The sequence below is a fragment of the Eublepharis macularius genome, chromosome 2, assembly GCF_028583425.1.
Source record: "Eublepharis macularius isolate TG4126 chromosome 2, MPM_Emac_v1.0, whole genome shotgun sequence".
Lineage (NCBI taxonomy): Eukaryota > Metazoa > Chordata > Lepidosauria > Squamata > Eublepharidae > Eublepharis > Eublepharis macularius.
The window spans coordinates 197,786,588-197,812,772 of NC_072791.1; the positions used below are offsets into that span (position 1 = coordinate 197,786,588).

Genomic DNA, 26,185 nt, shown 5'->3' on the forward strand with positions numbered 1-26,185 from the left:
GGATCCCAAGCCTTGCTTCCACTTGCCATTTTCTTTTTGTTGGGGTGCCAGAAAGCACCTCATTCCAGAGGAAAGCACTACACAGTGGAGGACTGCCTTCACAAGGGATGAAGAAAGACACAAATGGAAGCAAGACTTAGGATCCATGCCATAGATTTCACAAAATTACTGAAATTGGCTGGGTAAGCCAAGTGATTTCAAGAAGAGAAGTTGTGGCTAGGAAAATAGTTAGGGTCATAGTTAGCATCATGGCATGATAGAGTAATTCTACCAGCTTTTCCATTGATGGAAAAAGGAAAAGGGAGTCCTCTTTGATACCCCCCCCCCAAAAGTCTGTGCTGGAGATCATGGGACTTACATTGACAAAAGCCATACTGGAGAGGGGCTGTAATAAGGAGGTGAATTGGGTGAGAGTGAGTAAAAAAGGTGGCAGCATCTAACCCATCTGTTTTAATTCTGCAGAATTAATGTTACTTTTTAAAAAAATCATTATTGATAGTTATTTTTCCTTATACAAAAACTGCAGATCCCAGATAACCATTTTTCCTACAGGACTCAATCATTGCTAATTGGATTTCAGCTAGTTGTAACCAACATATTTCTTTGGTTGTAATGAGCCTTAGAGCTGAACTACACGATACGAATGACACGTGAACAACATGCGAACAGACTTACACGTGTCTCCCCATGTCTTTCAAGATCAGTGTTTTGAACAAGAAAGTTAGCCAGAAGTGTAGGTGCTCTTTGGGAATAATCGCATAACAGCATATGTAAGATGGTGTGCCCCTGAGCATATGCTGTGTATATTTCCTTTGCAAACAAGCTTCCTGCTTTCATTTTTTCAGTCAACAGCTAAGGAGAAGATTTTGTGGGTTACTTTTCACCAGAAAGTCAAAATAACTTTTGAGAAGCTACCAAGGAAAAAAACGTTAATATGTTTTCTTTTCTAGGGTGATCAAGGTCAAAGAGGCATACGTGGATTATCAGGACCAACTGGAGTTGCTGGACCTGCAGGGGCGAAAGTATTATTATTTTACTGTTGTTGTATATTACCATAGCTGGTGTCATGTTGCCAAATTAAGAAGTTAGTAGGGCCCACTGATGAAGAGACAGAGAGCCAGTTTGGTGTAATGGTTAACAGCGACAGGACTTTAGTCTGAAGAACCGGGTTTGATTCCGCACTCCTCCACTTGAAGCCAGCCGGGTGACCTTGGGTCAGTCACAGCTCTCTCAGAGCTCTCTCAGCCCCACCCACCTCACAGGGTGATTGTTGTGGGGATAATAACAACATACTGTGTAAACCTCTCTGAGTTGTCCTGAAGGGCGGTATATAAATCGAATATTGTTGTTGTTATCATCCATTTTTAATTAATGTAATTATTTTTTCCCTTATGGAAGGGTGAACCCGGTGCACCAGGACGTCTTGGAATGCCTGGTCTTCCAGGACGAGCTATCATGGGACCAAAGGTAACAGCTGTATTCCTCCTGTTTTTATCATGTTCAATTATCATAACAGTGTAGGACACTGGATACTGTGGTGAGTCTAACAACTGTAGAATTGCATTTGCAAGCTACATAGTTGAAGGGATTATGTAATATTAGAAGACTTTGAACCTGAGCCACATTAGAGCTCTATATATTGCAAAACTCCTACTCAGAAAGCAAGTACAGGTAGAAAATAGCGTGCGATCTAAGTGTAGGTCACTGTATATAATACATAATATATTTTGCTGCATGTACATATAATGTGCATATGCTAGGAACAGGCAAGCAAACAAGGCTTCCCAGAGTATGTCCATACAATGAAATAAATAAGTGTGTGATCATCAGATTTCATGATCTACATGCAGGTTACTCTGGTGGTGGGGGTTGTGTGAATTTTGCTACATTTGAAATAACCTTTAGATAAAGCTGTAGTTTAGAAGGCAAATACATCTGATCTGATGACTCCCTCAGACAGAGGAGGCTGTTCTCCACAGGAGAAAGTTTTTGTCAAAGGAAGGCTTAGCAGAAATGAAACCTTGGATTCAGTGTAATGTAGCGGTATCAGGGTCAGACTTTGGGACATGTCTAGGGCCTTAGCTCATGGGTATGGGGGGCGGGGTAGGGCAAAGCAAGCTGTAGCTTCTTCATGTTTGAAATCAGGGCTTTTTTTCTGGGAAAAGAGGTGGTGGAACTCAGTGGGTTGCCCTCAGAGAAAATGGTCACATGGCTGGTGGCCCCGCCCCCTGATCTCCAGACAGAGGGGAGTTGAGATTGCCCTCCGTGCCGCTCCAGCGGCGCGGAAGGCAATCTAAACTCCCCTCTGTCTGGAGATCGGGGGCGGGGCCACCAGCCATGTGACCATTTTCAAGAGGTTCCGGAACTCCATTCCACTGCGTTCCCACTGAAAAAAAGCCCTGTTTGAAATAGACATGGCCATCTAAAGGGAATGGGGCATAAGGTCATTAAGTCCAGAGTCTAAAATCACCTAACTGCACCACATATTTAATGGATGTGAGACATTGGATCCAACCTATGAAGTTTTCTGAATAGGTCTCCCTCTTCAGCATTTCAAAATCAAACCATGGAATTTAATTGTGCAAGTTTTAGCTATAAATTCTTAACAGAACCAGACTTATCATTATAAAATAATTGTCTATTTACAAAGAAAGCGGAAAACACATTACGACAAAAAAGGATACAATCCTAAGCACACTTATGAGAGAGTGGGACTTACTTCTGAGTATACGTGTTTAGGAGTGCACTGTATGTCTGTATAATATTTCTCATTATTTCAACATCTTGTTAATATATGTATATTTTTGTTGAAGGGTGATATTGGATTACCTGGTCCTCCTGGCCCAATTGGAGAACAGGGAATAGGGATTCCTGGTGCTAAGGTAATAATCAAACTGGTAGACTAATTTAAAGTTAACAAGTACAATTGAAAGTATTTTAGATATATATCTTAACAACAACGTTAGAAGAAATCAAGTGTTTCTTTTTGCCAATAGGGCGACCGTGGACATCCAGGACCTCCTGGGCCATTCGGGCCAAAGGGAGATGGGTATCCAGGCCCAACAGTAAGTATAAAAATATTATGTCTGAAGTACTGTTTATAAACTCGTCCCTTACAGTGCCCCCCTAAACAGAACTGCACCCTTTAAGCCCACTCAGGTCAATGGGTTTAGAGCCGGGGTCCTCAACCCTTTTCAGCCTCTAGGCACCTTTGGAATTCTGACATAGCAGGAGGTGTAGCTATCCACAAAACATCTGCCACAGCTTACCTTGAATCGCACAGTGAAGATCCGTGTGCTGTGGTGGCAGCTGCTGCCAAAGCAATGCTTTTAAAAATCTGCACAGCCAATCAAGTCTCCAATGGCCAATCAAAAGCATTGATGGGCTAAAGCTCTACCTGGTCCCATCTACTTTCTAAAATCACTGGGCAGGCACTCGGAAAGGTGTCAGTGGGTGCCATGGTGCCTATCGTCACCATTTTGAGTTCCCCTGTTTTAGAAGGGTGTGACTCTGCTTGGGGTGGCACTGTAGATGCTAGAAATTATATTCCATTAGGCTACAGATCCTTCATATTCTAAAGGATTATAGATCCTCTGAGGTCAGAGAGAGTAGGATCAGAAAGATCAGAGAATGAGAATTATCCCTTTTGGCATGGTATTTCAGCTACTTTCAATGAGGTAATTGTCCTGTTTGGACATTATTCTCCATCCTTCTCCTCTACTCATGGTGAATGGCCATCCATACTGTGTAGTTTCTCCTCGCCTCTTGCTCATACACCAAGTTGGAGAGATCTTGCAGTTGTCTGATATTTTCAGGTGGCTAGCCATATCGGTCCACAGTCAAAGAGCAAGATCTGGGTCCCATAGCACTTTAAAGACCAACTTGATTTCCAAGGTATGAGCTTTCGAGAGTCGATGCTCCCTTTATCAGATATGAGGAGCTAAGATCAATTTTCCTCCACTTCCAGCTCTTTAATGGGTCTGTGAGCTGCCATTGAGCTGTTAGGGGAATTGCCAGGCTGCAGGAGGGCCTAGCAAGATTCTCATTGGGTTGATGCTTCTGCACCATTGCAATAAGGGAGAAAATGGCAGGGAGGGGTGATGTCAGAAAGCAGTGTCACAAGGACAGCAGCATTTGAATGCTGTCCTTGCCTGCCTCTACCCCACTTGCTGTCGCTTCCAGTGCGGGGACACAATGTCATGCCCTCATGTGCAACCAGTGCTGGATTAAACCAAGATTCCACATTTGTACATAATTCAATACCATAGTTAAGACTTGATGTATTGTCGAAGGCTTTCATGGCCGGAGAACGATGGTTGTTGTGGATTTTCCGGGCTGTATAGCCGTGGTGGTCTTGGGGTTGTAGTTCCTGATGTTTTGCCAGCAGTTGTGACTGGCATCTTCAGAGGTGTAGCACCAAAAGACAGAGATCTCTCAGTGTCACAGTGGCACTGAGAGATCTCTGTCTTTTGGTGCTACACCTCTGAAGATGCCAGTCACAGCTGCTGGTGAAACTTCAGGAACTACAACGCCAAGACCACGGCTATACAGCCCAAAAAATCCACAACAACCATAGTTAAGACTAACTGTGATTAATAAGCCTAATTTCATAGCTCAGTTTTAGATCCTGGTTCGACAGGTTCTAACCAACCATAGTTAGCAGCGTGCCCTGCATTCAGACTATCAACTAACTCTTAGTTTAATTAAATTCAGTTTAATTAAATCATGGTCTCATGTTATGTCTGAAGAATTAATATCTCAAAATTGTATCACAAAGCTAAGAGCTCTTGTTGCAATAGCTTGATAAGATATTCTAAATTATTTGTCAAAATGTTTAAATAAATGTGTTCCCATAATAGGGATCATTGTATGTATGTCATCTCAAAAAGCGGACAAAGAGTTAATCGTTCTGCCTTCCAATTTCAGGGACTTCCAGGGCTTCCGGGGCCATCTGGGGAGCAAGGCCCTGAAGGGATTGGATTACCTGGACCAAAGGTACAAGCTGCTAATTTAAATTATAAATATATATTCTTTTCTAAAAAGAATTCTGGTCCTGCTTTTTATATTAAAATGTCACAGTGTCATATCAGTCAATACAAGAAATAAGGCAATCCTACGAGTTACCCTCGCAAGAGCCCTGTGGCGCAGAGTGGTAAGCGGCAGTACTGCAGCTCAAGCTCTGCTCACGACCTGAGTTTGACTTTGGCAGAAGCTGGGTTCAGATAGCCGGCTCAAGGTTGACTCAGCCTTCCATCCTTCCGAGGTCGGTAAAATGAGTACCCAGTTTCCTGGTGGTAAAGTGTAGAGGACTGGGGAAGGCAATGGCAAACCACCCCATAAAAAGTCTGCCAAGAAAACGTCGTGATGCAATGTCCCCCCATGGGTCAGTAATGACTCGGTGCTTGCACAGGGGACTACCTTTACCTTTACCTACGAGTTACCCTAGTCTAAGTCCATTTATTTCAATGGGTTTAGATTGAAGTAAATTTTAGGATTGCACTAATTATCCAGTATCCTTAGTGGATGGCAATAGCTAATAACAGGGACAATCTGTTAGAGACACTGAATTACAAAGACACAAAATTTAGGCAGTGGTTCTTAAACCTTTTGAAGCGGAAACCCCTTCTAAACTTATTGTACTTTTCAGGAGGATTCCACCCCCCACCCCCAATAAAATGCAGGAGTTTCACATAACTTAATAGTGAACAAGTTTGTATTTTTATTTTTCCATGTGTTTTTAAATATACAGTATTATTTAGAAACAGACTGTAATTATTTCTTTGGATCTATATTTTTCCTCATTGGGGAAAAAAAATACAACCACCACCCTGTGAAGCAGGTTAGGCTAAGAGACGGTGATTGGCCTGAAGTCATCCAGCGAGCTTCCATGGCAGAATGAGGATTCGTTCCTGGGTCTCCCAGATAGTAGTCTGTCACTCTGACTGCGATACCATGCTGGCTCTTGGGCCCCTTTGGCCCATTATGCAGAGACAAACTGCACCTTGCCATTGAGCCTCCCAGAATCTACTCTCCCAACTTACCCATATCCTCCCCCTCCTCCGCGCTCATCCTGACCCATGGACTAGTGGGTTATGCAGCTAGTAGAGCATAGTGGTAAAATATTTGTGCTCAAGAACACCTGATCTAGAAAGGGAAGGATGCACCAAAAGCAACGTTCACACACAGATTTTCTGAACCACTGCCACGTACACATTCTGTGGTACACATTCGGTCATGAAAAAGCAAGCACCACTGCTGGGAATGGCTTTTGTATGCAATTGTTTGCAGAGCTTTGTAGATTATAGTTATCCTATGAGGTGAAAAGGCTCTTTGTGCATGCACCAATGCCATCTATTACTTAATGACCCTGGTAATCAAAAAAGGATGAGGTATGGGGATGCAATCAGCAACACCAAGCTCCTATGCCCCTGTGGCTGTGAATTTCCTGTATGTTCTTTTTTCTTGTTGATGAAGACAGCAATGACTAACAGTCATGGCTGGTTCCAGGTTTAGGGAGGCCCTGGGTAGAGAGTGCCCAGGGGCCCCCTCCATGCACACTACTAGGCCCACCTTCTTGCCCACCCACCCATATGCCTCCCCCTGCATGTACATCCTTCCTCTGCTCACTCACAAGCTCTCCAACCATCGGCAGTCACAGCTGCCCACACTGCCTGTATGTCCCCTCCCTATTGATGCTGGGTGGTGGGTGCAGCTAGGAGTGCCACTGCCACGGCCACCAGGAATGCCCTTCTCAGCCGCACTAGGCAGCATATGCAGCTAGAAGCAAAGGTGACAAAGTGGAACGCTCACAAGCAGGGAGTGGAAGGGTGTGAGTGAGCAGGGAATCAGCAGCAGTGGCTCCATCATTGGCCCTGGCAGCTGCCCCAGCTCACGTTGTGCTGACACTGGCCCTGCTAATGGTGCAGTCCTAAGCAGAGGGACAGCATTCTGCTTCATTGAAGCCAAGGAGGTGTAACTGCATAGGAATGAAGTCAGTAGACTTACAAAGGTGTAACTCTGGCCGTCGTCACACGGGCATCTCTTCCGTTAAATTTACAGCATATAGCGTCCTACCTGTTATCAGCACAGTAACGTTTCTTTGGGTCACCTAACGGCTCTTCGTGCCACCAGCTGTCCACACCGAAGCACTCTGTTCGGTTCTCTCTAACCGCGCAGAAGCAGCTCCTCCCCCCCTTTTTTTATTATTCTGGCGTTTAATTCCGCTATAACGGATTAACAGCATATAAACATTACGACCCTTTTGTTTTTCCAACTTTGAAATTATATAAATAGCCCTTTGCCCACAGAAAACTCCCTGTCTGACGTGATCCCCATCGCTGAAGACTCTGCCATGGCAATTGAGTCATTTTTACTTCAGCAGAAAGTTTGCATTGTGTTATGTCGTTATGGCGTTATAAGGACATAATAAAATAAAAAAAAGGGGAGTCGCAGGAAGAAATGGATTCTGGGATTGAAGGGAGGGCATAGGACGTTGCGAGGCGAAATACATCGATGTGAGGCATTCACACTGAGGCGCAAAATATCGCAACTATCAAGCAAAAAACAGCAATGAGGAAATCGCTTCAAGGTGGGTTTTTGCCAGGAAATGGCGCCATTTAAGCGCCTTTTTAGCACTAAACAAAAGCCCGTGTGACGACGGCCTCTGTTTAGGATTGCACTGTAAACCTATTGAAATAAATGCATTTAGTCTGGAGAAACTGCATTGGGATTGCACTGCTAGGTAAGGGGCTTTGGATTGTTATCATGCTCAGCCTTTTCTCCTGAAACTTCCTTTGAACATGGAATCTGGCATAAAGTAAAAGTGGACATTGTGATGGCTTTTCAAAATTTCCAGGGTGATCCAGGTGTGAGAGGACCAGTTGGTCTCCCAGGCCCACCAGGAGAAGGCCTTCCAGGACCAAAAGTAAGTTACAATTAGATCCTGAAATGCTACTTCTAAAAAATAATGATGATTGTTTTTACTATGTGTGGGAATCTATGGAATTGTTTTAAACTTTGTGCATTTTAGGAATAATTACTTTCATGATTTCCGAAAACAAAGAAGAATCTTGTGGTACCTTAGAGACTAATAGTGCCATCCTAAGCAGAGTTAAGACCCTTTTAAGCCCATTGACCTCAATGGACTTAGAAGGGAATAACACTCCTTAGAATCACACTGTAAGGCTTGGATCATATCCTTCCTTTCCACTTTCTGTGGAAGACTCTTGTGCCCACTGAAAGGTGATTTTAATGATCACCCTGCCTACTGTAAGCCCCTACTTGAACTATATGTTGTTCCTTGGAGTCCACTTATACCTGGGGCACAGTTTCAGGGCACACAAGGAAGCAGCAGTGGGAGGAGAAGGCAGGAAAGTTTCCTTTCATCTTTGAAGCTTTATTCACGCTAGATAGAATCCACCCTGACAGATTTGCTGTGGCATCAGCTTTCATAGACTAGGGCCCATGTCATTGGACACCACAATAAATTTGCTGATCTTATGTTTGTTTCAAAATGTTCTTAATTTATACTGCAATAGTTCAAATGGGTCTCAGTCACATACAGAGGAAAGTGAAATTTGACAATGCTGAATTAAAAAAAAAAAACCTCTACAAACCAGAGGTTTTTCAAAGAGACAACAGGGGAAAAGGAAAGGGGTGGCAATGCCCTTCAAGGTATTGCAAGTGTTTAAGATGGAGACAGAGAAAGAATAGGTTCCTACAACTTTCCTGATACCCCATTAGAGGTTGGTACAGGGAAATGATTTATTTTCCTGGGTTCGGACTGGATTTCTTACAAACTTTCCTTAGCGTTCTTACTATAGGAATAGAAGGAGTAATGCAATCAGGAATGTCACTATCAAGGATCACAACAGATTATATACCTAAAGACAAGTTCATTTTAAAAAATTACAAGACTAGGAGTCTCTCTACACGAGACATGTTACACGAGGTCACTCAAGTGTAGGGAGACGCAATGTTAGCCAGGAAGCATAGTTTTAAAAGACAGAGTCAGAGTCTCTGTCAATTTCATCTCTCTACTGGAGGGTAGTTTTAAAAGACAGAGCCGGCAGAGAATGCTCTTTAGAGGATCCTTAATTTCATCTTAGTCTCCCAAAGGCTCTGTCAATTTCACCTCCCCTTCTGAGAAGCGATCTTCGCTGGCTCTGTCAGTGGTCCACAATCCACTGCCTGCACTGATCACTCGGAGTGAATTATGTGTGGATTGTACTTTACCTCTGACGATGGTTTTGTTTCAAAGAGCATTTTGTGGACGGTCAACTGTTTAGTCAAATCTGGCTGTGTTTTTATCTTGTGGGTAGTTTTTAATCTGTTGGTTGATTGTTATTTAAGATATTTGCACCTTCTTGTTGCTTTGTTAGCCATCTTGAGTTTAAAGAGATAGGGCAAGATATCGATATTTTAAATAAAACACTAAGCATATTTTACGTGGAAATACACCCTCCCTTGAAATCACAGGGGACACTTCTTATGGCTAGGACTGGACTTTAAGAGTTATTGACTGCCAGTTGCTATCGGGGAGCCTCTTGCATCTTCCACGCTTTTGAGAAGTGACATGAAATCACGTTTTCTCAGGTCTTTATTTCTAAGGAAACTATACTCTTTATCTATTCAGGGTAGTAATGGGCGACAAGGCCCACCTGGACCACTGGGACCTCCAGGGGAAGGTATCCAAGGACCAAAGGTATCACATGTAACCAAAGGAAATACTGAGGTCTAGACTAAACATTATCTGTTTCCATATGACATTTTTGTTTGTAAGATATACCACATGCATTTGACATGCCATAACAGGAATGATAATCTGATATCATCCTGTCATTCTGTGGTGTTTTGAATGTTTATATTATTCTCTGAAGGCTGCAAGATTTTCAGTAACATGATGCATCCACTTGGGCATTGTGCTGCTCGGATGCCAAACTGCCCGAAAGAAAGGAGACTGCCTAGCCATCTGCATATCTATGGTTTTTCTTCAACATACTGGCTCCCAAATTTTCTTCTGACTGGGAGAGTGTGTTTGAATTGTACATATTGTACTGCCTGAGTTTAACTTTGGTTGCCTTGATTGCCTGCTGTGAATCTTTAAATATTATGAATGCCCCCTAAGGCTACGTACTTACCTGGGAGTAAGCACTGAAGTAATGAGACGTGATACCAATCCTAATTTTAAACGAAATAATGTAATTACGGGCCCAATCCCATATCTTTTTCAGTACTTTAGGCCATTGGCTGCTTCCTTTTCCTAGTTTCTCTACTCCACGGATCAGGAAGTTGTGATTATGGCCAGTGAGTCGAATTCTTCTTAGGTAATCTATTTAGATTTTAGCTCAGTCATATCTGAGGTAAAGCACTACTCGCTTTAGTGTCTGCATGCAATATGTAACCAAGGACCTCCAGTGGCATAGAGGTTACAAAATATTATTTCCAAAAACAAATGTAGAATTCAGTCTGGGTGATGAATAGACATGGGCGTGAACGGGGGGAAAAACCCCGAACACTCTGTTCATTGTTTGATGCCATCCACGAACAACAAACAATGAACATGGATGAACATGAACTGTCCCCAGACATGTTGTTTGTGGAGGCCAGAACCCCCCTGCCACCTGCCAGCTGATAATTTAAAGGGCCCTTTCCTGCCACGTGCAAGGGGAAGGGCCCTTTAAACACCCCACAAACTGACTTTCCCAATGTCCCACCAAATTTGCAGGGGACATAGTCCTCTGAAGAACCCCCAAGTTTCAGAGAGATTTATTGTTGAAGGCTTTCACGGCCGGAGAACGATGGTTGTTGTGGGTTTTCCGGGCTGTATTGCCATGGTCTTGGCATTGTAGTTCCTGACGTTTCGCCAGCAGCTGTGGCTGGCATCTTCAGAGGTGTAGCACCAAAAGACAGAGATCGAGATGCTACACCTTTGTAGCACCTTTGGTGCTACACCTCTGAAGATGCCAGCCACAGCTGCTGGCGAAACGTCAGGAACTACAATGCCAAGACGACGGCAATACAGCCCGGAAAACCCACAACAGCCATCGTTCAGAGAGATTGCTCCCTGGGAAAGGCATGATCTATGAGTCTCCCCGGTGGCTGTCATTTTCTCTTCACAGTGGAAGTACTTTGAAGGGTTAAAGCCAGAAGGAAAGCCAGAAGGAGTTCAGACAGAGTTCAGTCCCTCCCTGCCTCTGGTTGCCAAGGGGATGGATTGCAGCAGGTGCCAGATTGTCTGGCTTGCTGAACTGCTGCTGAAGGCAATGAATGACGCTTGCAATGACCACCTGTTCGTTTAGGATGGGGCCTCATGAACAGCTTGTTCGAGAACAGATTAGGCTGTTCGTGGGTTTTTCTGTTCGTAATGCTGTTCATGCCCATGTCTAGTGATGAATAGTTACACTTGTTGGAAATGTTCCAATATCATCTAGTTTGAATAAAGTTCCTTTTTAAAATATATATCTTGAACCAACCTTCAGTAATCATTAAGATTAAATTATGATAGAAAATATTAAATAGCAGCATTGTTGGCTTAATTACCATTAGGGTGAGCAAGGAATTCAAGGAATGCCAGGACCTCGTGGGACTCCGGGAGAAGGACTCCTTGGGCCAAAGGTATGATGTGGATTAGACCTGCTAAATTTTTCAGGGTTTCTTGCACGGTGCAATTTATAAAAATCCTACTGAGATACCATAAGGCTTCAGAGAATTTTCAAATATGAATACAGCATGGGGCAATAATATATCTCTTAATAATCTCATTTATATTGTAGGCTGATGAACTAATGCAATTAATAGAATTTGCAGTTTGTTAGAGAAGCAGCTCCTTGTTCCATTTGCCAGGTTGTGTAATGAAGCCCCAAAAGGCATCAGTTTATACTTTCATACAATCAAAGTCACTGGTTTACAAACAGAGTACCCTTTTCAAGAACACTTAAGGGAGTGGGAAAGCTACAAAATTGTTATTCCAGTGTCATAATGGCTATTAGGTTAGCAGAATAGCACTTCCATTGGCAGAGAAGAGGAAAGTGATTTCTGTCTATTTCTTCCTCCCCCGCAGCCCCCCAATTCTCCCATCCAATGGGTGCCAATCATACTTGCATAGCTATGTCCAGCACAGAACCCCTTTTTGCAAAATACAGGCTTGTGCTTGAGTGCTGTGATACCTTCCCACTACAAAAACGTTGAGCCAACAAAAACGTTGAGCAAAATATGTTTTCATAGTATGTAACAAATGTAGTACAACTTTGAATTTATCATGCAAATAAAAGTGCTTTGGAAAGATGTACAAACCAAAATACTCCCACAAGATACACCCCAATTTTAAATGCCATTTTAATTTTTGCAAAGTGTTATCTTTGTCTTTGCCAAATGTGTGTTCAGGATGTTTCAGGGTTAAGCTACGAGGTTTGTATTTTGTTTGGAGAATTTTCAGAAAGATTTCACTTCAAGCAATATATTACAGTCAATTACGATAGCAAACATGCTGTGATCTTTGAAATATTACCTAACCTTTCCCGTTGAAACATAAGATTTGAAACAGAGGTAACTAGTTAAGGTGTCTTAATTAGGTAACTAGTTATAATTAAGGTGCCTTATGGATGTCATGTAATCAATTCCAAGGGTGATCGTGGAGCTGCAGGTGAGAGAGGAAGAAAAGGAGAAAAAGGTAATATGGGTGATCCTGGTTCAGCTGGAGATCCTGTAAGTACCTAGACCGTATTACTGAGTTTATCCTTAAGTTTAGTAGCACCTTTTAGGACGAACCAACTTTATTGTAGCATAAGCTTTCGAGAATCACAGTTCTCTTCGTCAGATGCATGGAGGGCAAGAAGAAACTGGTCAGATATATAGGTGGAGAGGGGAGGGAGGAGTAGATGCGAACAGTAGCTTCTGATATGGAGATCAGTTTGCTTCTGTTAAGGAAGTCAGTTACTTCTGATAATGAGATAACCATTCATAGTCTCTATTCAATCCCAGCCTGACTGAATCAAATTTACATATGAATTCCAATTCAGCAGCTTCCTGTTGGATTCTATTTTTGAAAGGTTTCTGTTGAACTACAGTGACCTTTAAGTCCTTGATGGAATGTCCTGGTAGATTGAAGTGTTCTCCCACCGGTTTCTGAATGTTGCCATTTTTAATGTTTTTAAAATTTTAAAAATGGCAACATCCAAAATAAGCTTTTCTAATGTTTGTGATGGAAGGCTTTTATACTGTTTTACACATTTTAGAGTGTAACACGTAATTAACTCCTTAAGTGTTCTTTTTGAGAAAAGCGGGAGAAGATGATGGTAGGATGTGTCCCAATATTTATCAATCCAACAGGAATCCTGGTTATGAGTTACATCAAAGGTTACTAATAAATTGGGAAATAATTAAATAAATCTTCATTTCAGGGGAAAACTGGAGCAAAGGGAGAGCAAGGCCTCACAGTAAGCAAATATTCTTTTGGAAATAAATGTCAATAATGCACTAGTGTATCAATCTCTACTGTGTCAATCATAAAATGGAAAAACAATTAGCGTGTTAATAGAACAAGAAATGCATACAGAGAGAACATTGATATTTAACTAATATTATTTATTTTATGACAAATAGGGGAAAAGAGCACAGAAAACATCTCCCTATCGTTAGGGAGTCCCAAGGCATTTTAGTGAAGGGATCCACGCAAACAGATTTTTCTTTTTAGTTGTTTAGTTCTGGGATCAAGAGGACATATCTCAAAGCATGGAGAGTGTCATGTCTGTATAACATTTATCTATGTCATTCATACGTTCTTTGCTCCATGCATTGGTTTGATCACCCTGTATACATGTATGCTCATATATTGTAACCATGTATATTGTATATCCATGCCATCTCGGGGCTGCCTGAAAATGAAAGTACTATTGCTGAGCTTGTTATCTCTGAAGCCTGCTGGCTGACCTTATGCTATACTGGAACTTTTCACAAGAGACAGAGGGAATTGAATTCCTTGTAATCTTATGCCTTTCTCTGGCCAGGCAAAGCTATTGTGTTTCTCATGAGAATTGGGATTTTCGCGCCTAGTTGCTAACTGCCCCAGGGGAGGGGGAATCCTGCTCCTTATATCAAAGTGCATATGCTTGTATTCCCATTCCTGCCGACCTATTCATCTTTGGAGGTACCTGTGACCTTAATGGATCTCTATAATAAAACATTTTCATCCAAGACCCTGGAGTACTTGCTGTGAGGGGGTTTGGGGATCTATTTGCCATGGACTGCTATGGCAACTGACAGAGAGCATAGATTTAAGATCAGAATGTTAGCTGAGTGGACTGTTTTGTTCACAACACCCACTGTGGCTGCTTGCTTTTCCACCAAGAACGTTCCCTTGGTAAGTCAACCTACTTATCTGCTTGGTACATTTAATTAAGTGGATGACAAAGGAATTCTTCCCTCTTAAGGAACTTGAAGGAAAAGAGTTTGATGTATGGCTGCAGTAGGATTAGCCATGGTGGAATGTAGAGTACCCACAAGCAGTACCCACACAAATAATGTCTTCATTAAGGGAAGCAATTACTACATTTTTAGATCCATTTGGATTATATTCCTCTGTACGTTATGGAGATGTTAGATACACTTCTACACATTACATAGCCTTTTCTCTATCACTACAGTTTCTTCAGTCACAATGAACGTGAGCAATTTAAGCACTGATTCAAGGGGACAGTATTATAGGCTTAACTCAGTTCATAGGAGGAATGATATCGGCCACTTCACTGAGGATAACAAATGCCTGAAATTTTATATGTGTATGGCAGAAGCCATGCTATAAATTATTGCTGGAAAGAAAGCAGTTGTCAGATTATTTCTATGTGCAATTTAATTGTCTTTTCTAATCTAGAGAGAAGATATCATTAAATTGATAAAAGAGATCTGTGGTAAGTTTTCAACAAGCCTTATCTTTTAGATCTTGCATCAGTTCACTTCTCACCTTTAATTTTTCTGTTCAAGCCATAACATTTGTTAGGACATTTAAAACTTCCTGGGAAAATTAGATCCAGAGGAATTAGCCGTGTTAGTCTGTAGTTGCAAAATAGTAAAAAGTCCAATAGCACCTTTAAGACTAACCAACTTTATTGAGGCATAAGCTTTCGAAAACCACAGCTCTGTTCGTCAGATGCCAATTGACTTGCATTGGTGTATTGTCGAAGGCTTTCACGGCCGGAGAACGATGGTTGTTGTGGATTTTCCGGGCTATATAGCTGGAGTCTTGGCATTGTAGTTCCTGACGTTTCGCCAGCAGCTGTGACTGGCATCTTCAGAGGTGTAGCACCAAAAGACAGAGATCTCTCAGTGTCACTGAGTTGTGACACTGAGAGATCTCTGTCACAGTGTTGTGTCACAGTGTCGTGACACTGAGAGATCTCTATCTTTTGGTGCTACACCTCTGAAGATGCCAGTCACAGCTGCTGGTGAAATGTCAGGAACTACAATGCCAAGAACTCGGCTATATAGCCCGGAAAATCCACAACGACTTGTATTGGCTTCATTGAAATATGTTGCAGCACCAAAAATTTGCCATGAAAATGTGGGATGGAAAGGAAGATTCTGTAACTTCTTCCATGTTTTCATGGCATCTTTTTGTGGCAATGGAACTTTCCCAGGGGCAGCTGCTTTGGGAGTGTATAACTCAGACATCCAAAATTCAATCTTCACCAAACTTGGAGGGTGGTTGGAGGAGAGCCTGCTGAAGACTCCCTATGAGTTTGGTATCTCTGACTGTTAAGGGGGCTGTTCTACGGCCCCTGGAAGTGAAAAACCATGAACCAAACAAACCAGTTTGCGAACCAGGGCAAGTTCATGAAAGTTTGTGGTTCATGAAACGTGACAAACCACGAACCATGGTTCATGGCATTTTCCTTGATCCTGCCCATCTCTAGTAAGAACTCTACTTGCAGCCATTACTGGGGTCTTTTCCCTAAAGCGTTCCTCCCCTTGCCTGCATCAAAAATACAAGGCATTCAAAGCAGGTTGTTTTTACAGTTGTTGGCTTGGATCCAGCCATGTACCTGTGGGAGTAGTGTGGATTTTCCCTGTGTTCCCCTCCTCTGCAGTCCCTTTAGAGCAACAGAAAGATAATTTCAGGCATTGAAGTCCTTGTGGACAGATGGCCACATGGAACAGCAGCCATAGTGATAAAAGGGGTGAAATTGCATCCCTTCTCTTTCTTCCACAAATGCAGATGATGGAAAAAGAGGGGCTGATTTTGCCATCCTTCCCATCTCCTCAATGCAGCCCTACCAACCTACATAGCTGTTTATCCACATGAGTCCTTCAGCCCCAGAAGTCATATTTTTGAAGGCTAAAAAAGACTACTGGAAGGAGGGAAATGTAGGGATAATCCAAATTCTCCAACATTTTCTACTGATTGATTACTGGATCCAAGATGTATTAATAATTTATTGCTTATATACCTTACATTGCTTATTGCTTTATTGCTTATATACCTTACCTTGACAGTATGGGCTGACTATGTAGCTTTAATACAATCTGGAATATTCAGGATTTCGTTTGCTGTTTTTACCTATGCAGGCTGCGGTATTAAATGCAAGGAGATCCCGATGGAGCTTGTATTTGTGATCGACAGCTCTGAAAGCGTTGGTCCAGAAAACTTTGAAATAATCAAAGATTTTGTCACTGCTTTAGTAGACAGAGTGACTGTAGGCAGAAATGCTACCCGCATTGGTCTCGTCCTCTACAGTTTGGAGGTTCGGCTTGAATTTGGACTTAATAGATACACTACCCAACAGGATGTGAAACAAGCCATCAGGAAAATGCTATATATGGGAGAAGGCACTTACACAGGGACTGCCATCCGAAAAGCAACCCAGGAAGGATTTTTTGGGGCTCGGACTGGTGTAAGGAAGGTTGCAATAGTCTTAACCGATGGCCAAGCAGATAAGAGAGAAGCTGTTAAACTGGATTTTGCTGTCCGAGAAGCTCATGCGGCTAACATTGAAATGTATGCAATTGGAATTGTAAACACTTCAGATCCAACACAAGTTGAATTCTTGCGCGAACTGAATCTGATTGCATCAGACCCTGACAGAGAACATATGTATCTCATAGATGACTTTAATACTCTTCCAGGTGGGTATGTATTTGCTCAGAAAAGATTTATCTGCTTCACAGATCACATTCAGGTTAGCAAGTCCTGGGTTCAACTTGGTGCCTCCACCTAGTAATACATGAACTGTTGATTTAATCTGTCCGGTCTCTTCCAATGTCATGATGTTATGTTCTTCTATAAAAGAAATCCTCTCCATGCTTGTCTGATATCTAGAAACAGGCACAGTGGAGGTAAAGTGCAAGACCTAGTTCATTTCTTTAATAAGTGAACTATTTCCACCCCAAAGTTATAAAGAAAATCATTGGACATGCACTTTTGATAACCAGGGCTTTTTTTCTGGGAAAAGAGGTGATGGAACTTAGTGGGTTGCCCTCGGAGAAAATGGTCACATGGCTGGTGGCCCCACCCCCTGATCTCCAGACAGAGGGGAGTTTAGACTGCCCTCCACGCCACTGAGCAGCATGGAGGGCCATCTAAACTCCCCTCTGTCTGGAGATCGGGGGCGGGGCCACCAGCCATGTGACCATTTTCGAGAGCTTCCGGAACTCCGTTCCACCGTGTTCCAGCTGAAAAAAAGCCCTGTTGATAACTATGATATACAAGAATATTGCAGATTTTAAAAGAATCTTGCCTAGTTCCTCTAATTACAGCTGATGTCCTCCAAGGCTTTTGTCTATGTAAGGCCCATGATCTACAGCATTGCTTTTTTGGTGGTCATAGGGGACTCCCTCCCCCCTTTTCTCCAGTGAAAAAACTGGTTGGATCCAACCCGTTATGCTTGGCTGGTATAGCTGCAGAAATACAAATTAATTTGGAGTGCCAGATAAGAAAAAAAAAACACCAAGCCTCAGTAGGGTTGCCAGCCTCCAAGTGGTGGCTGGAGATCTCCTGGAATTACAATTGATCTCCAGGCTACAGAGATCAGTTCACCTGGAAAAAATGGCTGCTTTGGATTCTATGGAATTATATCACGCTGATGTCTTTCCCTCCCCAAATCCTGTCTTCTCCAGGTTTTATCCCCCAAATCTCCAAGAATTTCCCAGGTTAGAGCTGGCAACCCTATGTTGATACATAACCATTACATGAACAATCATATTGCTTGACCAAAATATGTATGTTTCACCATATAAGACTTTAATTTTTTTCCTTTTCTTTTAAGCTTTGGAATCCAAACTTGTAAACCAGTTTTGTGAAGATGAACATGGTGCCTTAATATATAATCGTATTGGAAATGGAGGAAGCATAAATGTACCATCCATTCACTCAATATCTTCTCATCATTCCCCATACTTATTACATACTAACAGTAATACTGGGCAGTCAGTTTCTTCAAAAGGACGTGAAACACCCACAAAAGAGAATTCCATAAATCATGAACAGCTTTCTCGGCAATTAATCCCGGTACACATTGTACACTGATTTCCTTTTACCAGCAATAAATGATTGTATTTACTATCACTGTTTAGGGAACTTACTGTGAAGTATAGTATTTAGGATCTAAATGAGTGTAGAGGTTTGTCCATTTGTTTTATTTAGGCCATTTCTATGTTGCCTTTCTGGGACAAAACAGTCTGAGGATCAAAGTTCATTGAGGACCAAAGTAAACTACACTTTTAATTTAACAATACTATAATTGAAGGCCTGAAATCACTTTTGTTAGTGATTTATGGTACTGTGCTTTAAAACAATTGGTTTTAATACTCTACCACTGCAATCCTAAGCAGTGAAATCAATAGGCTTAGACCAGTGTAACTCTGCTTAAGATTGCACTGTGAGTCTTGCAAATTTTTGTTAAACTCAAAACATATAGCCACAAGTGGCTCTTTCAAGATGGAGATAAATTGGACAAAAATATGTGAGGTTTCTGATGACATAACTACACATTGCAAAGAGCATGGAACCATGGCCCATGATGATAGAGGGCTTAAGTATTCCCCCCACGACATTTTCCTGACTTGAAACCCGTCTGGGGAGTACTATTTGTCCCACTGGCAGCTCCATATGTATGGATGGTGTATATGTAGGTTTCATCAACAGGGCAGACAGCATGCCCCTGGGCCATTTCATTTCAGGAAAATGACACATGGAGGAAGGCTTAAACACACTCTCCTTGTATGCCATGCTCCCTAGCTGAAATGAGCCCCTACATTCCAGGAATTGAGTTCTCGGTGGGGAATTCACGTCTGGATTGAAAATCTCCATGGCACACGCAGACATGACTCGAGGACTTTGTAATGTGTAGCCAGGCCCTAAATATGATTCAAGAAAGACTTTCTTTCTTGAGATGAATATATGTTCTTAAATCCCCTGAATGTTAGAATTAATAAAACTGAATGTTTGTTTCAGGCAAAAGAATCACCCAAGAGATTTCACGAGGGCTATGACATTGGACTTAAGGGACATCATAACCCATCCTGGTCTCCAGTGAATGTTGAAGGTAATAGATTTTCATCATCTGGTTCCTAACAGGCCCTCTTTCCCAAGCAAAATCAAACACTGTTCCTTTTTAAATTGTATCCTGCAGTAGTGACATCATCACTGCCATCTTCATCTTCATCACCACCACCGCCGCCGCCATCAGTTCCGCCAGAAAAAACACAGTCATCTTCTCATTCACCAGCTTCTTCCCTAGCACCTACGCCAAAGCCAGGTCATTACACAAATCAAAGCTTTACATGTATTCCATTTGATATGCTTATAAAGGTAAAGTAAACAAATTCCAATGGTCTATAGCTGTATATGATTGGGCAGCTGGCAGTGCTTAAAAGTTACCCATTTCAAATTATATCTGGTAAGTTAGTGTGAGTTCATTCATATATTTATATGTTATAACTTCCTTCAGGAAATCTCGTTTGTTAAATTTATTTGTGTAGTTGTTTATATCTTTTACTCATCACAGGTTACTCATGGATGGCTTACAAATACGAATCAGTACAAAAATATAAAACAATTGAAACTAATATAATAAAAATAATGAAGAAACTGGTAAAACTTCAGATAAAACTATAAATAAAATACTCCTCTATCATGTCCCACCAAAGGCTTGAGAGCATAAGTTACAAATATGCTTGCAGGGGCATTTCACAGTTCAAAGGACTTGTCCCTAGTCATCACCCATTTTCAGAAGGAGGGGGAGTACCTGGAACAAAACTCAGTGGAAAATCTTGGAAAACACATGAGTTCATATGGAAACAAGCAGTCCCTCAGCTATCCTGTCACAGATTACTTGCCTCTGTCAAAACCACTATTTTGAATCATGTCTGGATGCATGAACTGTTGACATATTTTCTGGAAACTTTCATAGTGGGCTAATCTAGTGTTTATTTTATGATGTGCTGAAGTGTGTTTACTTTAAAAGAATGGCCCAGATACAGGAAGACTGAAAGAACCAGGGATTTTTTTCAGCTGGAACGTGGTGGAACGGAGTTCCGGAACCTCTTGAAAATGGTCACATGGTTGGTGGCCCCGCCCCCTGATCTCCAGACAGAGGGGAGTTTTGATTGCCCTCCACGCCACGGCACGGAGGGCAATCTAAACTCCTTTCTGTCTGGAGATCAGGGGGCGAGGCCACTGGCCAGGTGACCATTTTCTCTAAGGGCAACCCACTGAGTTCCACCACCTCTTTTTCCAGAAAAAAAGCCCTTGAAAGAACCCAATGTCACACTTTATGAGAAATAAATCCTTTATATTCACCTGATATTAACTGTAGATAAACATTCCTTTATGGAATTATTGCCACCCTGCTGTGCAGCAATGTACTGTACAAGGGTGCATCCCTTTGAGAAGGCCCTTGGAGATGGCAGAGCACCACAGAGGTACTAGAATACATATACCCATTCAAACACAATAGATCAGGGATGTATCTGATGAACAGATAACCATGTGTATATGTCTACAGGCTTTACAACTGTAAATAGCATTTTCCCATTACTTTTTACAGACCTGCACTATGAAATTAAGCTGCGTTGAGCCAAAAGGAAAGGCGAAGTACAAATAAATACATTATCAAATTTAATTTTTCCTGAAATATACATCACAAGAATTATTATTGTTGTTGTTGTTATTCCAGTTCCACACAACACAATCAACAATAAATTATTATTGTTGTTATACATATTTTAATCCCACCCTTTCTCCAGGAGTGCAAGGGGCTTACATAGCTTCCCTCTTTTAGTTGCCAGTGGACACAATACACCCACTTGACTAACTCTCTTATGGCGTTTTCCTCCTCTGAAAAGCAAGTTCTGTGCCATATCATAAGCTGCTCTTGAAGTTCTGAGGAGTTTCAATTTGTGATCTGGGGTGGGGGAAAGGATGGGTTTACTACTCAAAGGAAAAAGGTTGGAGCTTCCAGTGGGTAAATGTATGCTCTTTGGTGAGTCTCATAGAGATGTCTATGAGATTCACCAAAGAGCATACATTTATTTACCCACTGCCTCAATTATTTCAAAAGTACTATGCTGAGAATTGTTCTTCTTTATTTTTTTAAAGAAAAGATCCTGACTCCGCAATGTAAATTACGATTAGATCAAGGACCATGCCGTGTGTATATAATAAAATGGTATTATGATAAGCAAGCCAATTCTTGTGCTCAGTTTTGGTATGGTGGCTGCGATGGAAATGAGAATCGCTTTGATAGTGAAGAGGACTGTAAAAAGGCCTGTGTCTTTTTCTCTGGAGGTAAGAACTTGTCTAGAGCTGAAAACTACCCTGATCTATTGTATTTTCTGACAGAAAACTGTTTTGAAAGAAAGTAAGTACTGTCCCAAGTATTTGAACACCTAAAGTATTTACTATCCTAGACAGGGACCCTTATACATATGCGTATACTTCTCTCTCTCTCTCTCTCTCTCTCACACACACACACACACACACACACACACAAAAGATCAGAGCTTAAGGCTATACAATTACCAGGGAGTAAATCCCACCAAACTCAGTGGTACTTGTTTGAAAGTAAACATTCAAACCATTGGGCTGCAAGGTAGGAAAGCTTAAAAAATATGTAAAAAAATAAGATTATTCATGAAGGATAAATTCTGTCTCCTTGTATATCTATATGGCAGAGATTCTGACCTGTGGCACAGAATTAAATACATACTGTAATGTCGGGAGTTTTGTGAACATAGCTCCCAGAGGCTTTCTTTTCTCTAAAAATGCATATCCCAGTTTGGATCAGGAACACGGCATGAGATGAGTGGTGTTGAAGCACACACACACCTTGCACTGTTTTCCCAATCCAAAATGGTTCAAAATACCTCCAGAAATTCTGTTTTGCTATGTGGAAACACACCTTCTTTCCTGACTTTGTGGTCAACCATAGAGTCTAAAGAGAGTCCTTTTCATCCACCCCCTTATTGCAAATCCCAAATCAACTCCCTCCTAGTTCTTCTGTCCCTTCTCTTCAACAGGAAACTTCCCTAGTTTGACCCTAGTCTCACCTCATTAAACATCAGCCTGCCCCAAACCCTTCTTTCCCTCTAGGGGATCTTCAGAAGGGAGAGCATCTGAACTCCCCTTCCTTGCTCACATCACAGCAGGTTGCAATGACCAGAAACTGTAGGCTTTATTCAGCTACTTAAACTCAGTGGGCCTATTAAAGGAGAGGGAAGTGAGGGGAAAGGGGGAACATTTGTGTTAAAGGAAACCATAACAACCCTTTATCCCATTCCATACATCCTCATGCCAGCATGCAGCTGCCCGTGAGGATCTCTTTTCCCATGGCAGTCAAACATGCAGTTGGCATTGGATTGAAAAAGAGGCACTGAAGGATTCATTCAAAAAAAAGCATGTGGAAAAATTCACGCACAAAACTGCGTACTGGTTTGTAGTCATTGGTCCTGATCCAGTGAATTGCTGTACCAAAGAACCAGCAATGTCATACATCAGAGCATTTCCCCCTCAGGTAACTGCTTTTGCTGAACCACTCTAGACTGCTTTAAAGTTTAAAAAAAGAAAAGAAAAAAAGAGGCAGCTTGGAGATTCAGCATAGGAAGATACTAAAGAAGAAACAATGTGATGAACCTAATGGATAGATTGATCTAGCACTCACGGACAGTTGTCATGATGTTTAATCATAACATCACATTTTAAGACCAGAAGTTAGTAAAATATTCCTAAAATTCTTTCCATTCTTTTAAAAAATCTTTATAAGTTGATCTCTGATAAGTTCACCGGTCTGCCATTATTTTTCTAATGTATTTATAACGCTTGACTGATTTTGCACACCTATTTGGTTTAAATTAATTTCACTTGACAAGTTCATATTTACTGGTACAACTGTGTAACTTGTCCTATTTTTATAGATGTCTGAAGAAGACTGTTAACAGAGAGGTCCATCAAGGAAATTCCAACAGGAAAGGCCTTTTATTCCAGCTGCAGGAGAATATATTTTGTGCATATGTATTAAGAGCTTCTCATGTTTTGAACTTAAGGCTGCAGTTCTCAAGCTACTTATTCTCATACAACCCCACTAATGTCAGTAGGGCAGTCAGTAGTACCCTATTTCTGGAAATGCAAGAGTATATGGAGATAAAATGTTAAAACAGTGGGATTAAACAAATTTGCAGGGCAATTGTATGCAGAGTTACTCCAGTCTTGCCAGGAAACAGGGAGAATTTCTGTGGTTGTTGCAAAAGTATCCAAAGGTCCGAGTAGATCCTATAACCTAACAGAATCCCCTGGAGTCCATAACTGGTAGTTTTGCCTTTCTTCATGCACACGTTAAAAGACTCCCTGGATTTTTTTGTTTCTATAAGGAGTGTTCTGATTCTGAAGTCACTGACTTTCAGAGCAGTCCTAAGCAAAATTACTCCATTCTAAGCCCATTGAAATTAATGGATTTAGACTGGAGTAATTCTGTTTAGGATTGCACTGTGAGGATTGCTATACTTGAATTCGCAAGCAAATATTACTCAGGGTTAGAAATTAGATACACCCTGAACAAAGTGGGATTTACTTCTGAGTAAATGGGCATCTAATTAGGGCTGCACAAGTTATTCTATTCTTTTACCAAAAGTTGAATAAGAAAAAAAAATCATTAATAAAGAATTCTTGATCGCCACTGTGGAACTTTATTATTATTTATTATAAACCTCCTTTTTGCTTCAAATTATTCTGTCTGCTTTCAGACATACTTACCTCATGACAAATTAGCAATTTCTTTAAGTAGTTAAAATACCACTTTAACCTGATTTGTATCATATAGATTTACTATCAGGGTCTTTTAAAATTTTTTTGCTAATTTTTGAATTAGCAACATGGCGTGGTGAAAGATTGCAAAAAGCTATACATGCATGCTCTCAGACAGCATCATAAAGTGGAAAGTTTATTAAAATGCAGTGACGCCCCCAGATTTTCTCACAGCAGTATATCATGAAATGTTTAAACCGCACTAACATGCAAGTTATGCAATTGTGGTTCTTAGTGCCATTGGATAAATGTAACATCTAACAATACACGATAGTTAAAATGGTATAGCAAAGTCTTTATTAAGTTAACACAGCATCAATCAGATATAATTAGTTATTAGATTCCTATCCTGGACAGATTTACTCATGATCTGTTGAACAAGATTGGATCCCACCTAACATTTCCATGGGCAGTGCAGACGGAGTCAGCAGCATTTCAGGGGTCACTTGGAGTTGAAGTGGTGAGGAAGGAGGAAGCTATAATCCTTCCATCAATGGTTCGTTTTTTTGGCAGGATTCAAGCCACAATGAAGCCAATTTGAATGTCATGGTAGTACAATAAAGTCCTAAAGCTTTCCAAAAGCTGTTCAAAAACAAATCTTGTATTTTCAGTGGCCAGCCAGGTGCTTTGTCATTGTTGGAATTGTTTGTGTTTTTTTCAAATAAACTTCATTCTTTGCCTATAACATACTGGCACTTTAGAGTATAAGGAAGAGGAAAAGGATGAAAGGCTTCTGTTTTGTTACAGCATATATGTTGGGGAGGCTTTACCATTTCAGACTGCAGCAAGTTATACTGACATGAAGTCAACAGATCCAAGTCAGAAATTCAATGTTATTGTCTATTCTTGATAAATGCAGCAAGAGGCCATGAAAGACATTTTTTGTTCCTGTTTTAAAAACACGATGGCTTATGTATATCATTACATGCGTGAAATGTATTTTTGTGAATTAAATATATTCTAAAAATTTATTTTGTTAACTCAATATTTATGCTTTTATTGTACATACAGAAAAATCCTTGAATGGTTTTGCAAAACCAATGTCTCATCTCACCATATAAAGAATCAGACTGTTTCTTTTAGTTATTTCTCATGAGGAAGTCTTTTACCACTGAATGTATGCTATTGTGAAAAATGTAACCAACAAAAATAATTGGGACATGAACTTGATCAATAGTCACTTCGATTGAAAATGTCTTAATTTTATGGTTTACAAAAATCAAATGCTTGGTTAGTAGGAAGTAGAATTTGTACAACGCACCAGCATGTTTTTCTGCTTAACCACAGGGATACTAACCATCAAATATTTTTGGCACCATAGTGGTTAAGTGGTTGGACTGCAAACCAGTACTCTGCTGGTTTGAATCCCACTACTTCCGTGAGCTCAGCCAGAGGCATTTGGTAAGCCACTCCTCTCGTCCCCAGTTGAATTGAGGGGATAACAACACTAACTTCATTCACTGCTCTGAGGCACAAAGCTGTCTAGGAAGAGTGGTATGTAAGTGCAGTTTTTGTTGTTATCTACACGTACTGAATTCTGAAACTCTTGTTTTGGGGAGTGATTATTTCCTAAAAACATAAGATATCTGATGGATTAGGCAAACGGTCCATCTAATCCAACATCATCTCTCATACTGACCAATGAGTGTCTTGGCAAGTTCACAGCAACAGCACAAAAGAGGCTAGAGCTTTTTTTGTTGCTGTCCCCTAGAAGCTAGAATTCGTTTACTGTCCCATTTAGCAATCACTTAGCAAGTCCCATTTAGCAATCATTGCTGTTAGCCACACTGAGGGACCTTGGATCTGCCTATTAAGAATTTATCATGTAAAATATGAGATGTTCCCGATGACACTTCCTTCTTTTCCTTAAAGTAGCATTAGTTTGTAGCAAAACTA

The 26,185-nt window shown here is 41.1% G+C and overlaps 1 protein-coding gene across 1 annotated transcript in view; it reads left to right on the forward strand.

The window, feature by feature from the left end:
* The window catches only part of LOC129323589 (collagen alpha-1(XXVIII) chain-like), a 63,940-nt gene extending 40,529 nt beyond the window's left edge, over positions 1–23,411 (forward strand). The window contains exons 20-36 of the mRNA XM_054970118.1: positions 951–1,022; positions 1,399–1,467; positions 2,814–2,882; positions 2,997–3,065; positions 4,927–4,995; positions 7,856–7,924; positions 9,635–9,703; positions 11,548–11,616; positions 12,625–12,705; positions 13,401–13,436; positions 14,870–14,906; positions 16,561–17,118; positions 18,258–18,499; positions 19,445–19,535; positions 19,623–19,748; positions 21,590–21,778; positions 23,404–23,411. Of these exons, the coding sequence (XP_054826093.1) occupies positions 951–1,022; positions 1,399–1,467; positions 2,814–2,882; positions 2,997–3,065; positions 4,927–4,995; positions 7,856–7,924; positions 9,635–9,703; positions 11,548–11,616; positions 12,625–12,705; positions 13,401–13,436; positions 14,870–14,906; positions 16,561–17,118; positions 18,258–18,499; positions 19,445–19,535; positions 19,623–19,748; positions 21,590–21,778; positions 23,404–23,411 (1,923 nt within the window). The remainder of the gene's footprint in view (positions 1–950; positions 1,023–1,398; positions 1,468–2,813; positions 2,883–2,996; positions 3,066–4,926; positions 4,996–7,855; positions 7,925–9,634; positions 9,704–11,547; positions 11,617–12,624; positions 12,706–13,400; positions 13,437–14,869; positions 14,907–16,560; positions 17,119–18,257; positions 18,500–19,444; positions 19,536–19,622; positions 19,749–21,589; positions 21,779–23,403) is intronic.
* Positions 23,412–26,185: the final 2,774 nt, after the last annotated feature.